At 40.4% G+C, this 13836-nt stretch overlaps 1 protein-coding gene across 2 annotated transcripts in view; it reads right to left on the minus strand.

Annotated features, from left to right (window-relative positions):
• Positions 1-13836, minus strand: part of ZNF786 (zinc finger protein 786) — a 26366-nt gene that overhangs the window by 10788 nt on the left and 1742 nt on the right. The window contains exon 1 of one of the 2 annotated variants that reach the window (XM_082473688.1): positions 6714-6872. The exons of the other annotated variant lie outside the window; for it this stretch is intronic. Within the exon in view, the coding sequence (XP_082329814.1) occupies positions 6714-6731 (18 nt within the window). The 5' untranslated portion in view covers positions 6732-6872. Of the gene's footprint in view, positions 1-6713; positions 6873-13836 lie in introns of those variants that run through there. 2 annotated transcript variants of the gene reach the window in all.

Consider the following 13836-nt stretch of genomic DNA (forward strand, 5'->3'; position numbering starts at 1 on the left):
TCAAAGTACGTACACTGCTTTTATCTCATAATGTTGTACTTACTAGAACCTCTTTTGTGGCTTCTGGGTTTAGTACCTTGATTTGGAAGACTTTCCCTATTCTAAAATTATAAAAGACTCTGGTATATTATAACAATAAGGGACATAATTCTTTTTCCAAAGAGATATTAAATTATCACAAAACTTATTGACTATTCTTTTACCATTGTGTTGGGATCGCTTTTTCATAAACTAGTTTTCCATTTATACTTGGTTATATTTTTGTTCCACTGGTGATTTTGTCTATTCTTGCTCCAATACTGGACTGTTTAATTCTTAAGTTTTATCAAATGATTTGCTATTTAAGAGGATATGGCCATCTACCACCACCTTGATCTTTTTTTAAAGGAAACTGTCTTGACCTTCCTTGTCTATTTTCTCTTCTAAATAAACAGGAAAAATATTTTGTCAAATTTATATAAATTCTATTGGGATTCTGATAGGAATATACTAAGTATATGAATTAATTTTGAGAGAAGTGGGTCTCTGAATTATGGGATCTTCCCATCCAGAAACATCTTTTATTTATCTAGGTTTTTAAATTTTCTTTAGTAAAATTTGTTTTCTTCATATAGAGCTTATATAATTCTTGACAGATTCATTCCTAGGGATTTTAGAGTTCTGGTCGCTACTATGAGAACAGAACTGAATAGGAATATACAAAGCACACACATGCATACCCTTCAAGCACCAGCTGCCTCAGATTACCCTGTGGTGAGCCCTACCTATTCACACCTGGTGTTACAGCTTTCCATCTAATTTCAGATACTGTTCCTTCCACTACTTCACAATAACTCAAAAGCTCCATCCCTTCTTACACCCACTTCCACAAGCAAATTTCAGATTGTTTTTAAGGTAATTATTTCTTAATCATTTAACATGCATAAAACTGAGCTGTTTTTATTATGTTTCTATCTTTTCTTTTTGTCACTGACAAACTTTTTGAGTGTTGTGTACCTAACCCCATTTCTCCCATAAGCTCTGTGGTTTTTACTGCATGATTTTGCATTGCACTGTGATTTTTAGAAATGCATATGATGTATGATGGCAGAACTGAATGCATGTTTTAATTTCAGTGTTAAATATACTTATTGTCCTCTTCTGATTAAATTCATTACTTTTAAAATGTTTTCCAAAAATGCTCAAAAAGTCTTCATTGTTTATTTCTTTAATCTTCAGGAGTTTGAAAGATCCAGAAAATTACAGAGTACATTATAACAACCATCTGAGTATTTACCACTGATTTAACAAATTTAACATTTTTTTTTCAGATTTCCTTCTAAAGAAATAGAATTTGACAGATAAAACTCAAAGCCCCCTTGGTCCCCACTTCAATCTTATTCTTACACTCAGTCCTATTCACCTCCCTTCTGACACACAAACATGATGATGCATGTGGTAAGTTTTCCGCTCATGTTTTTACTTTTTTTAATACACATATGTATCTATGAATAATATAGTATTGCTTTGTCTTTTATACACAAATGCTTTATTGTACTGCAACTTGCATTTTTCATGCAACATTTTGAGATCTGTCCATCTTGATATACATAGAACTGATTTAATTTTGTATAGTGTTCCATTGTCTGAATGTCACAATTTTTAATTCATTCTTTTATCCATTGACCATTTGCTTTTAGTTCTGTTGTGAACTGCCTGTTCATATCCTTTGCCTGTATTTTTACTGGGTTATTTGTCCTTTCATGTCTAAGATTTCTTTATATAATTTGTGTATTAACTGTTGACTACATTAGTTTACAAATACTTTCTCCTAGTGTATCTCTTACCTTTTATTTTTACTTAAGCTGTCTTATACTGTACATAAATTTTCAATTGTAATGCAATATATCAATCTTTTCTTAGTTCATTTTGCCCTTTGTGGTTTGAGAAATTTTCTTCTACACTAAGATTATGAAGATATCCTACATTTCCTTCCAAAAGACTGAAGTTTTACTTTTCATGTTTAGATTTTTAATTTATCTGGAACGTAATTTTTTTATGGCATACAGCAATGATCTACCTTTGTGTTTTTTTCCAAATGGAAAAGTCAGTTGTCCCAACACCACTTCTGAAGTTCTCCGAATTAGATTCCTAGGGCTGCTGTCACAAAGTACCACAAACTTGGCGGCTTTAAACAATAAATATTTATTCTCTCATAGTTCTGGTAGTTAGAAGTCTGCAATCAAAGTGTCAGCAGAGCTATGCTCTCTCTGAAGCCTTTAGGGGAGAATCTGTTCCATGCCTTTCCCTTCGCTTCTGGTGGTGGTTGTTGATACTTGGCATTTCTCAGCTTGAAGCTGCATAGTTCCATCTCTGCCTCCACTGTCACAGGGCCTTCTCCCTTTGTGTGTCTGGGTCTCTGTGACTCTGCTCCTCTTCTTATAAAGACACCACTCATGATGGATTACGAACCTGTCCTACTCCAGTATGATCTCATCTTAACGAGTTTCATCTGCAGCAACCCTACTCCTATTTAGGTCACAATCTGAGGTTCTGGGAAGGACATGTATTGGGGGAGACACTATTTAACTCAGCAGTCTGCTCTGGGGTCCTCTTTGGGTTTCCTCTGCTCCATGTGTCTACCCCTGCACAAAACAGTACTGTATTAATTCTATGGATTTACTGTAAATTTTATTATCTGCTAGGGCAAGTCCCCCTGTTATTCTTTTTTTCAGCATCATATTTTGACCTATATTTTTCCAAACGAAATTTAGAATCCGTTTATATAATTTACAAAAATCTTACTGCCATTTTGATGAAGTTGCAGTAAATTTATATATTAACTTGGAAGGAAAGTATCATCTTTATTATATTTAGTCTTCCCATTTATGGGCATGATTTACCTCCTGTTTACAGGCATATCTCATCTTACTGTGCTTTGTGCTTTGTAAAAAATGCAGATACTGCATTTTTTACAAACTTAAGGTCTGTGGCAGCCCTGTGTCAAACAAGCCTATTGGCGCCATTTTTCCAACAGCATTTGCTCACTTCATGTCTCCGTGTCACTTTTTGGTAATTCTCACAATATTTCAAACTTTTTCATTATTATTGTATTTGTTATGGTGATTTGTGATCAGTGATCTTTGATGTTACCATTTTTAAAAAATTTATTTATTTATTTAATTTTCACTGTGTTGGGTCTTCGTTGCTGCGTGCGGGCTTTCCTAGTTGTGGCGAGTGGGGGCTACTCTTCGTTGCAGTGCGTGGGCTTCTCATTGTGCTGGCCTCTCTTGTTGCGGAGCACGGGCTCTAGGTGCGCAGGCTTCAGTAGTTGTGGCACGTGGGCTCAGTGGTTGTGGCTCGCGAGCTCTAGAGAGCAGGCTCAGTAGTTGTGGTGCACGGGCTTAGCTGCTCCACTGCGCTACCAGGGAAGCCCTGATGTTACCATTCTAATTGTGTTTGGGCGTCATGAGCCATGCCCATGTAAGATGGCAAACTTAATCAATCCATGTATGTGTTCTGGGACTTCCCTGGTGGTGCAGTGGTTAAGAGTCCACCTGCCAATGCAGGGCACATAGGTTCAAGCCCTGGTCCGGGAAGATCCCACATGCTGTGGAGCAACTAAGCCCGTGCGCCACAACTACTGAGCCTGTGCTCTAGAGCCCATGAGCCACAACTACTGAGCCCGTGTGCTGCAACTACTGAAGCCCACGCACCTAGAGCCCGTGCTCCACAACAAGAGAAGCCACCTTAATGAGAAGCCCACGCACTGCAACCAAGAGTAGCCCCTGCTCGCTGCAACTAGAGAAAGCCTGCGCGCTGCAACTAGAGAAAGCCTGCGCGCAGCAACAAAGACCCAACACAGCCAAAAATAAATACATTTATTTAAAAAAAAGTTATTAAAAAAAAATGTGTGTGTTCTGACTGCCCCACGGACTGGCCCATCTCTCTCCCTCTCCTCGGGCCTCCTTATTCCCTGAGACAGAACAATATGGAAATTAGGCCGCTTAATAACCCTACATTATTAAGTGTTCAAGTGAACACTTAATGGCCTCTAAGTGTTCAAGTGAAAGGAAGAGTCACACATTTCTCACTTTAAATCAAAAGCTAGAAATGATTAAGCTTAGTGAGGAAGGCACGTGGAAAGCTGAAACAGGCTCAAAAGCTAAGCCCCTTGTGTCAGTTAGCCACGTTGTGAATGCAAAGGAAAAGTTCTTGAAGGAAATTAAAGCGCTACTCCGGTGAGCACACAAATGATAAGCAAAACAGCCTTCCTGCTGATACAAAACAAGCTTTAGTGGTCTAGAGAGACGATTAAGCCAGCCGCAACATCGCCCTAAGCCAAAGCCTAATGCAGAGCAAGGTCCTAACTCTTTTCAATGCTATGAAGCCTGAGAGGTGTGAGGAAGCTGCGGAAGAAGTGTGAAGCCAGCAGAGCAGTTTATGAGGCTGAAGGAAAGAAGCCGTCTCCTAAACATAAATGTGCAAGGTGCATCAGCAAGTGATGGTGTAGAAGCTGCAGCAAGTTCTCCAGACCTAGCTAAGATAATTAATGAAGGTGGCTATACTAAACAACAGATTTTCAATTTAGACAAAACAGCCTAATATTGGAGAAAGATATCTTCTAGGACTTTCATAGCTAGAGAGGAAAATCAATGCCTGGCTTCAAAGTTTCAAAGGACAAGCTGAGTCTCTGTTGGGAGCTAAATGCAGCTGGTGACTGTAAGTTGAAACCCCTGTTCATTTACCATTCCAAAAATCCTAGGGCCCTTAACAATTATGTTAAATCAACTCTGCCTGTGCTCTAGAAATGGAACAACAAAGCCTGGGTGACAGCACAGCTGTTTACAATATGATTTACCAAATATTTTAAGCCCACTCTTGAGACCTACTGCTCAGAAAAAAAGATTCCTTTCAAAATATTACTGCTCATTGACAATGCACTTGACCACCCAAGAGCTCTGAAGGAGATGTACAAGATTAATGTTGTTTTCATGCCTGCTAACACAATATCCATTTTGCAGCCTATGGACCAAGAAGTAATTTCGACTTTTAAGTCTTATTATTTAAGAAATACCTTTCATAAGACTATAGCTGCTATACATAGTGATTCCTCTGATGGATCTGGGCAAAGTAAATTGAAAATCTTTTGGAAAGGATTTATCCTTCTAGATGCCACGAAGAACATTCATCATTCATGGGATGAAGCTGAAATATCAATGTTAACAGGAGTTTGGAAGAAGTTGATTCCAACCTTCATGGATGACTTTGAGGGGGTCAAGACTTCAGTAGAGGAAATAACTGCAGATGTGGTGGAAACAGCAAGAGAACTAGAATTCGAAGCAGAGCCTGAGGGTGTGATTGAATTGCTGTAACCCCATGATAAAACTTTAACAGATGAGGAGTTGCTTCTTATGGATGAGCAAAGACAGTGGTTTCTCCAGATGGAATCTACTCCTGCTGATGCCATTTAGATTGTTGAAATGACAACAAAGGATTTAGAATACTACATAAACTTGGTTGACAAAGCAGTGGCAGGGTTCAAGAGGACTGACTCCAATTTTGAAAGAAGTGCTACTGTGGGTAAAATGCTATTAAACAGCATTGCATGCTACAGAGAAATAACTCCTGAAGAGTCAACTGATGCAGCAAACTGCACTGTTGTCTTATTTTAAGAAATTGCCACACGCCGATCTTCAGTAACCACCACCCTGATCAGTCAGCAACCGTCAACAAGGAGCCAAGACCCTCCACCAGCAAAAAGATTACAACTTGCTCCAGGCTCAGACAATGATTAGCATTTTTAGCCAGAGTATTTTTAATTAAGATTCGTACATTGTTTTTTAAGACATAATGCTACTGCACACTTAACACGCTACAGTACAGTATAAACATAACTTTTATATGCACTGAGAAACCAAAAAAATCGTGACTTCCTTTACGGTGATACTTGCTTTATTGCAGCAGTCTGAAACCAAACCCAAAATATCCCCAAGGTATGCCTGTTATTTATAATTTTTGCTATAAAGGTGTTACATATCTTTTATATATTTAGTCCTAGGAATTATGGTTTTTGTTGAGATTGTTAACGGTATATTAAAAGTAATGATCTCATGAATTCATTTAGTAATCTGAAAAAGTGCTCAATATGTAAGCTTATAAAATAGAGAAAAACATAAAACCTCAATTTCAACAAAACACTAAAAAATCAAATAATGTGTACCCTACTTAGGTTTTTATACCCCCTTCCTTCCAACGTGTCCTCCCACTCAACACAAACTTCAACACGTTAGCGTTAAATTCTGCCATTTAAGTCCCTGCCAACCATCATTTCAACAATTCAGAATCTTAAATCTTTTAAAACACTTGTTCTAAATTCAGTAACTATAACGTAAAACTAGCTGAACTAGTTAACACGCATTGCCGGCCCCAGACCAATTTCGATCCTTTCCCTCATCCGCCCGCCTCACGCACAGGCGCCCGCGGCCCAGACTCCGCCAGTTCCACGCTCGGCTTTGTTTAGGGCTTTGGACACGGACGAGCCCCAGGGGCGGCGGTCACCGGCTCCGTCCAGGATCCAGACCCCACACCAGGCGCTCAGCGCGACCCTCAGTCCCCGCCCCACCCGTTCGCCTCCGCCCCGGGAGGACCCCAGGATGCCGGCCCGCCGAGCCGGAACCCGAGGACCCGCCCAGATCCCCGAGCCGGACGTCCGCGCGGGGAGACCCTCTTACCGGAGCCTGCTCGGCCATGGGCCCTCACGGTCCCACCCGGCCCCGCACCGGGTTACGGCCAAGCCAGGCGTCCCGGCTGCCCGCGGCACCTTCCCTGCGGCGGCAGCTACCCCTCTCTCACTCCCCGCCGACCTGCAGGCCCAGCCCAGGCGCGGTGCACGCTGGGACTCGCGGCCGCTCCGCCCCACAGCGCCCCCTGCGGCCGGGAGGAGCGAGCGCTGTCCGCCGGGGCAGCCCGCGCCTTGCAGACTGGCTTCAGTCGCAAGCCGCAGCCGCCCGGGGGTGACCGATCCTCGCACTCTCTTGGGGGACCCAGAAGAGGGAGACGGAGATGCAGACGGAAAGAGGGGGGAAATGCAGCGTCAACTGCAAATGGATGGATAGGATACTCGCTATTTACTGAGATAGAAACAATGAGAGGGAGTGCAGGGGTTTGATTCCTCCCCAAAGCCAACCCCAGTCAAGGGGTCATCTGTGAGGTGATCTCAGGAACCAAGTGAGGGAGGTGAGAAATCAAGGGGCATTAAGCATTAACGAGCAGGTCCCCCCGTCGGCAACTGGGAGTCCATTCTGCTGGGGACTCAGAGGGTGCAGATCATCCCTCAGAATGGTCCTGCCAAGGGTGAGGAGGCTGGGTATTCACCCTCAGGAAGTCAGGCAGAGTCATGACATCGCTGGCCCCATGGACTTACATTAGGAACATGACTCATAGTCTGTAAAATTCAAGAAATGGTCTATAACCTAAATATGAAATGGATCTTAAATTTACTCTGCCTTTCACTCTTAAGCAGCCAGTATGGTTGAACTGCTTAGATATATGTAATTGCTATCCCTAACTTAAAGGTTTTTTTAACGAACAATATTGTATATATACAATTTAGCAACAATAAAGCAAATTTTAAAAGAAGCGAAAGTTGTCCATAATTCTGGTATTCTAATGTAAATGCTCGATTTTGTTTCATATAGACTTCGTCTCTGTCCACAGACATGTTCTTTTTATATGGTTCGGAGACACACATAATTTTTTGTCTTTTTCTTTTGTCTTTCACTTACCATATCAAAGTTTTCCATATTTCTCATAATCTCATAATTATACTTTTAAATGGCTGCAATTTAAGGTAGTATATTAATCTGCTAGGGCTGCCATTCCAAAGTACCACGGACTGGGCAGGTTAAACAACAGAAATTAATTTTCTCACAGTTCTGGAGGCCAGAAGTCCAAGATCAAGGTGTCAGCAGTGTTTGTTTCCTCTGAGGACTCTCTCCTCGGCTTGCAGATGGCTGTGCTTCTCCCTGCGTCCTCCCATGTTTGTCCCTCGGTCTGGGTGTTCTCGGTCCCAATCTCCTCTTATAAGGACACCTGTCACATTGGATTAGGGCTCACCCATAAGACCTCGTTTTACCTTAATTACCTTTTTAAAGGCCCTATCTCTATAGTCACATTCTGAGGTACTGGGGGGTCAGGACTTCAACAAATGAATTTTGGGGGACTTCCCTGGTGGTCCAGTGGCTAAGACTCTGCGCTCCCAATGCAGGGGGCCTCAGGCTTGATTCCTGGTCAAGGAACTAGATCCCACGTGCCACAACTAAAAAGATTCCTCATACCACAACTAAAAGATCCCACATGCTGCAGCAAAGATCCCGCGTGCTGCAACTAAGAACTGGTGCAGTCAAATAAATAAAAAAAATTTTTTAAAGAATTTTTGGAAACACAATTAAGCCCATAACAGGTAGGGTAGTGTGAAGTATTTAGTGGCAGTTAAAAAATTTTGTGGCCGTAAATAATATTGCCTGAATATTTTTATACACACAGTCTTAAGATACAAAAAGTACAAAGTGCAAAGGATAGACCAATACATTAAATTAGATTAAAATTTAAAACTTTGCTGAAAGGGAAAAAACCTGCAACCTAGCATACTCTACCCAGCAAGATTATCCTTTAGAATTGAAAGAAAGTTAAAGAACTTCTCAGACAAGCAAAACTGAGTTCATCAGTATGAAACCTACCCTAAAAGAAATGTTAAAGGGTCCTCTTTAAGTGGAAAAGAAGAGTCTATAACAAGAAGCAAGAATCTAGAGGAAAGGAAAAATCCCACCAGTAAAGACAAATATATAGTACAGGCTGAGGATCAACCACTTAAGCTAGTATGGAGATTAAAAGACAAAAAATTGTAAAATTGACTATAACTACAATAATCAGTAAAGGGATAAACATGAAGATGTAGAAGGTGACATCAAAACCACACAATGTGGGGGGGGGAGGAAAAATGGAGATCTTTTAGAATGTGTTTGAACTTAAACGACTACCTGGTTAAAACAAATAGATATTATTATAGGTAAACATATATGACTCCTGTGTAACCACAAATCAAAAACCTACGATACACAAAAAAGGAGAGAGAATGGAACACAAGCATACCACTAAAGAAAATCATCAAACCACAAGGGAAGAAACTAAAAGGAGAAGGGAAGAACAGGGAAGAACTACAGAAACAACTGTAAAACAAGTAACAAATGGCAATAAGTACATACTTATCAATAATTACTTTAAATGTCAATGGACTAAATGCTCCAATCAAAAGACATCGGGTAGCTGATTGGACAAAAAAAACAAGACCCATCTATATGCTGCTTACAAGAGACTAACCTCAAAGCTAAAGAAACACACAGACTGAAAGTGAGGAGATGGAAAAAGATATTTTAAGCAAATGGAAATGACAAGAAAGCAGGGGTAGCAATAACAATATCAGAAAAAATATACTTTCAAACAAAGTCTGTAACAAAAGACAAAGAAGGATATTATATAATGATAAAGGGATCAATACAAGAAGAGGATATGATACTTGTTAACATGTATGCACCCAATACAGGAGCACCTAAATATATAAAGCAAATATTAACAGACATAGAGGGAGAAATTGACAGTAATACAATAATAGTAGGGGATTTTAACACCCCACTTGCATCAATGGACAGATCATCCAGACAGAAAATCTGGAGATGCTCAACATCACTAATTATTAGAGAGAGGCAAATCAAAACCACAATGAGATATCACCTCACACCTGTCAGAATGGCTATCATCCAAAAGTCTACAAATAGCAAATGTTGGTGAGGATGTGGAAAAAAGGAAAACCTTTTACGCTGTTGGTAGGAATGTAAATCGGTGCAGCCACTGTGGAAAACAGTATGGAGATTCCTCAAAAAAACTAAAAATAGAACTACCATATAATCCAGCAGTTCCACTATTGGGTATATATCAGAAGAAAATGAAAACACTAATTGGAGAAGATACATGAACCCCAATATTCACAGCAGCACTATTTACAATAGCCAAGATACGGAAGCAGTGTAAGTGTCCATCAACAGAAAAATGGATAAAGAAGAAGTGATACACACCCACACCCACACCCCCCCACACACACTGTAATGTTACTCAGCCATAAAAAAGAATGAAAATATGCCATTTGCAGCAATGTGGATGGGCCTAGCGGGTATTATGCTTAGTGAAATAAGTCAGACAGAGAAAGATGAATACTCTCTATATTATCACTCATGTGTGGAATCTAAAAAATAAAATAAGTGAACGATATAACAAAACAGAAACGGACTCACAGATATAGGGAACAAACTAGTGGTTACCAGTGTGAAGAGGGGAGAGGGGAGGGGCACAATAAGGGAATGGGATTAAGAGGTACAAACTACTATGTATAAAATAAATAAGCAACAAGTATATATTGTACAGCACAGGGAAATATAGCCATTAATTTGCAATAACCTTAAATGGAGTATAACCTATAAAAATATTGAATCACTATGTTGTGCACCTGAAACTAATATAATATTGTAAATCAACTGTACTTCAATTTAACAACAAGATTTAAAACTTGAGATCAAAAGACATGATAGAATAGCCAAAACTAGGTCACAGATTGGGAAAAAATATTTACAACAAGGAATAGCATATAAATAAACATAAACAACTGCTAAAAATCATAGACTACCCTAGAGGAAAATGTGCAAAATTATGAATTCACATAAAGGAAAAAAAAACTGAATAGGCGATAAACACACGACAATGTTCCATCTCATTGTTAGTCAGGCAAATGCAATATCTGTTTATGAAGATGCGCATACCCTACTATCCAGCAATTCTTATCTCAGAGCTATTTTGCATATCAAAGAGCCATATCCTAGAATCTCTAAAGCAGCACCGTTTTAAAAGTAAAAACAGGAAAATAATTTAAATGTCCAATCACCCAGAGGATGGATATCTTGTGGGTTTTTTCCATATACACTGAAAACTAGCAGTAAAGATTAATGAACTAGAGCTAAAGGCAGCATGAATGAATAGAACTAACACAATGCTGAGTGAAAAAGCATACTGCAGATTACACACAGTATGGTACCATTTATAGAAACTTTAGGACATATAAAACAACACGACACATTATTTAGTAGTAATACATATGCAGGAAAATGATAATGAAATGTTCAGGAATAAACACCCAACTTGGGATAGCGGTGACCACTGGGAACTGGGGTGGGGGAGGAGTGGTGAAGAGGAGATGACAGAAAACAGGGCTGGCCACACAGGTGCTCCATCAGCATTACTAATGCCTTACGACTCAAGTTGAGCCAAGGGCACACAGGTGAACATCCTTTACACCCTTTAAATAGTTTGAATGTTTCAAGACACATTTAAATAAACTAATCAAGTCATCACTGACTATTTGCTATCTTGCGGGGAGGACACAGGCTAGTAAACAGAAACAATGTCAAAATAATATTTGATAATTGCTATTAACAGAGGAAAATACAAATGCTATGGGAGCATCAGAGCCAGGATTGGCTACCTATCTCTAGAGGAAAAGTTCACTGAAAAACTCCCCTTGACCTAGCTTTTTTTGATCATGAATCTCATTTTTTCACTATGTATTTTAAAATATACATATATACACACATAATATGATTTATCTCTGTCATTCTAACTTCATCTCACATATTTGAAATATAGAAATGTCAATGCCTTTCAGTTCTAAAATTGCATCGTGAGTTGTCTTCAAACTATCGAGATCTTCAGTATACTTTTAAAGTTTCCAAGATTTCCTTTTTTTTTTTTTTTTTTTTTGCTGTGTTGGGTCTTCATTGCTGCCCGCAGGCTTTCTCTAGTTGCGGCGAGCGGGGGCTACTCTTTGTGGCGGCAGGCGGGCTTCCCATTGCGGTGGCTTCTCTTTGTGGCGGCAGGCGGGCTTCCCATTGCGGTGGCTTCTCTTGTTGCGGAGCAAGGGCTCTGGGTGCACGGGCTTCAGTAGTTGCAGCACACAGCCTTCAGTAGTTGCGGCTCACGGTCTCAGTAGTTGCGGCTCCTGGGCTCTAGAGCGCAGGCTCCGTAGTTGTAGCACACAGGCTTAGTTGCTCCACTGTGTGTGGGATCTTCCCGGACCAGGGATCCAACCCACATCCCCTGAATTGGCAGGCGGATTCTTAACCACTGTGTCACCAGGGAGGTCCTTCCTAATATTTTAAAATGTTACAATTCAGGGCTTCCCTGGTGGCGCAGTGGTTGAGAATCTGCCTGCCAATGCAGGGGACACGGGTTCACGCCCTGGTCTGGGAAGATCCCACATGCCGCAGAGCAACCGGGCCCGTGAGCCACAACTACTGAGCCTGCGCGTCTGGAGCCTGTGCTCCGCAACGGGAGAGGCCGCTACAGTGAGAGGCCCGCGCACCGCGATGAAGAGTGGTCCCCGCTTGCCGCAACTAGAGAAAGCCCTCGCACAGAAACGATAGACCCAACACAGCCAAAAATAAATAAATAAATTTAAAAAAAAAGTTACAATTCATTATATTGTAGTGAATCAAAAAGTTTTTAAAAAAATATTTAATCACCATGTTGTATCCCTGAAATTAATATAATATTGTACATCAACTATACTTTAAAAAGACAGTGTTTTATAATTAAAACATAAAAAGGACATGAAAAAAATACTGTTTTAAAGATACTTTGCAGACTTCTCTATTATTTTAAATTTATCTGGAGTAAATTCTTGATTTGGTTGCTGCTGGTTTGTACAGACGTGGATCTCTGCATGGGCTTTGCAGTTTTGGTTTACAGGATCATTCTGAACGGGGGGAGTCAGTTCCGTGCGCGCGTGAGATGTGTGCACAGCTAACTATTCCCGTCCAGCTGTTTTGCAGTGTCCTCTCCTGGGACCCTCAAATCCACAATCAAGCACTGTCAGCGGTTCAGTGCTTCTCCGCCACGGTGTTGTTGGGTATATCACAGATCCACGCATTAAGCCAGACAAGGTCTTGGTTTGGTTGGAGAAAATGCAAAACCAAGATCAAATCCATGCCCTCCGGGGGTTCAGTCTGTGGGGGTAGCAGGCAGGCTTCAGTTGAATGTGGGGAGTGCTATTAGAGAGAGGTATTTAGAGGATGCTATGAAGAGATGAGCACGTGCCTAAAATGTTCCTGGTGTTGAGAGTGAATGGTGGATATGAAGAAGTTCAGAAGAAGAGAGAGGAAAGGCATGCCAGAGGAAGCAGTCATGAGGATATGATGCGTTTGGGAAAGATGAAAGTCATCTGGTATGAGTGAAATTCATACTGTGAATAGGTAACAAGATTAGGCTGAAAAGGCAGGTCCAGTTCAGCTCAGAGGTTCTTTTACGTCATGTTAATGAGTTTGCACTTATTTTTAAATTTTTATTTATTTTTTGGCTGCACTGCGAGGCACATGGGATCCTAGTTCCCCGAACAAGGATGGAACCCATGCCCCGCCCCAGCAGTGGAAGTGCAGAGTCCCAATCACTGGAAGTCCCTAATTTATTTTTAATTTTTAAAAAATTTTATTGAAATAGTTGGTTTACAATGTGTTAGTTTCAGGTGTACAGCAAAGTGATTCAGATATATATATCTCAATATAAATATATAATATTCTTTTCCATTATAGGTTATTACAAGATACTTAGTGTACTTCCCTGTGCTATACAGTAGGTCCTTGTTGGTTATCTATTTTATATTTTAATCCCAAACTCCTAATTTATCCTCCCCCTTTGGTAAGCGTAAGTTTGTTTTCTATGCCTGTGAGTCTATTTCTGTTTTTTAAATAAGTTCAT

This window comes from Balaenoptera physalus (assembly GCF_965194825.1).
Source record: "Balaenoptera physalus genome assembly, chromosome: 8".
Taxonomy (NCBI): Eukaryota; Metazoa; Chordata; class Mammalia; order Artiodactyla; family Balaenopteridae; genus Balaenoptera; species Balaenoptera physalus.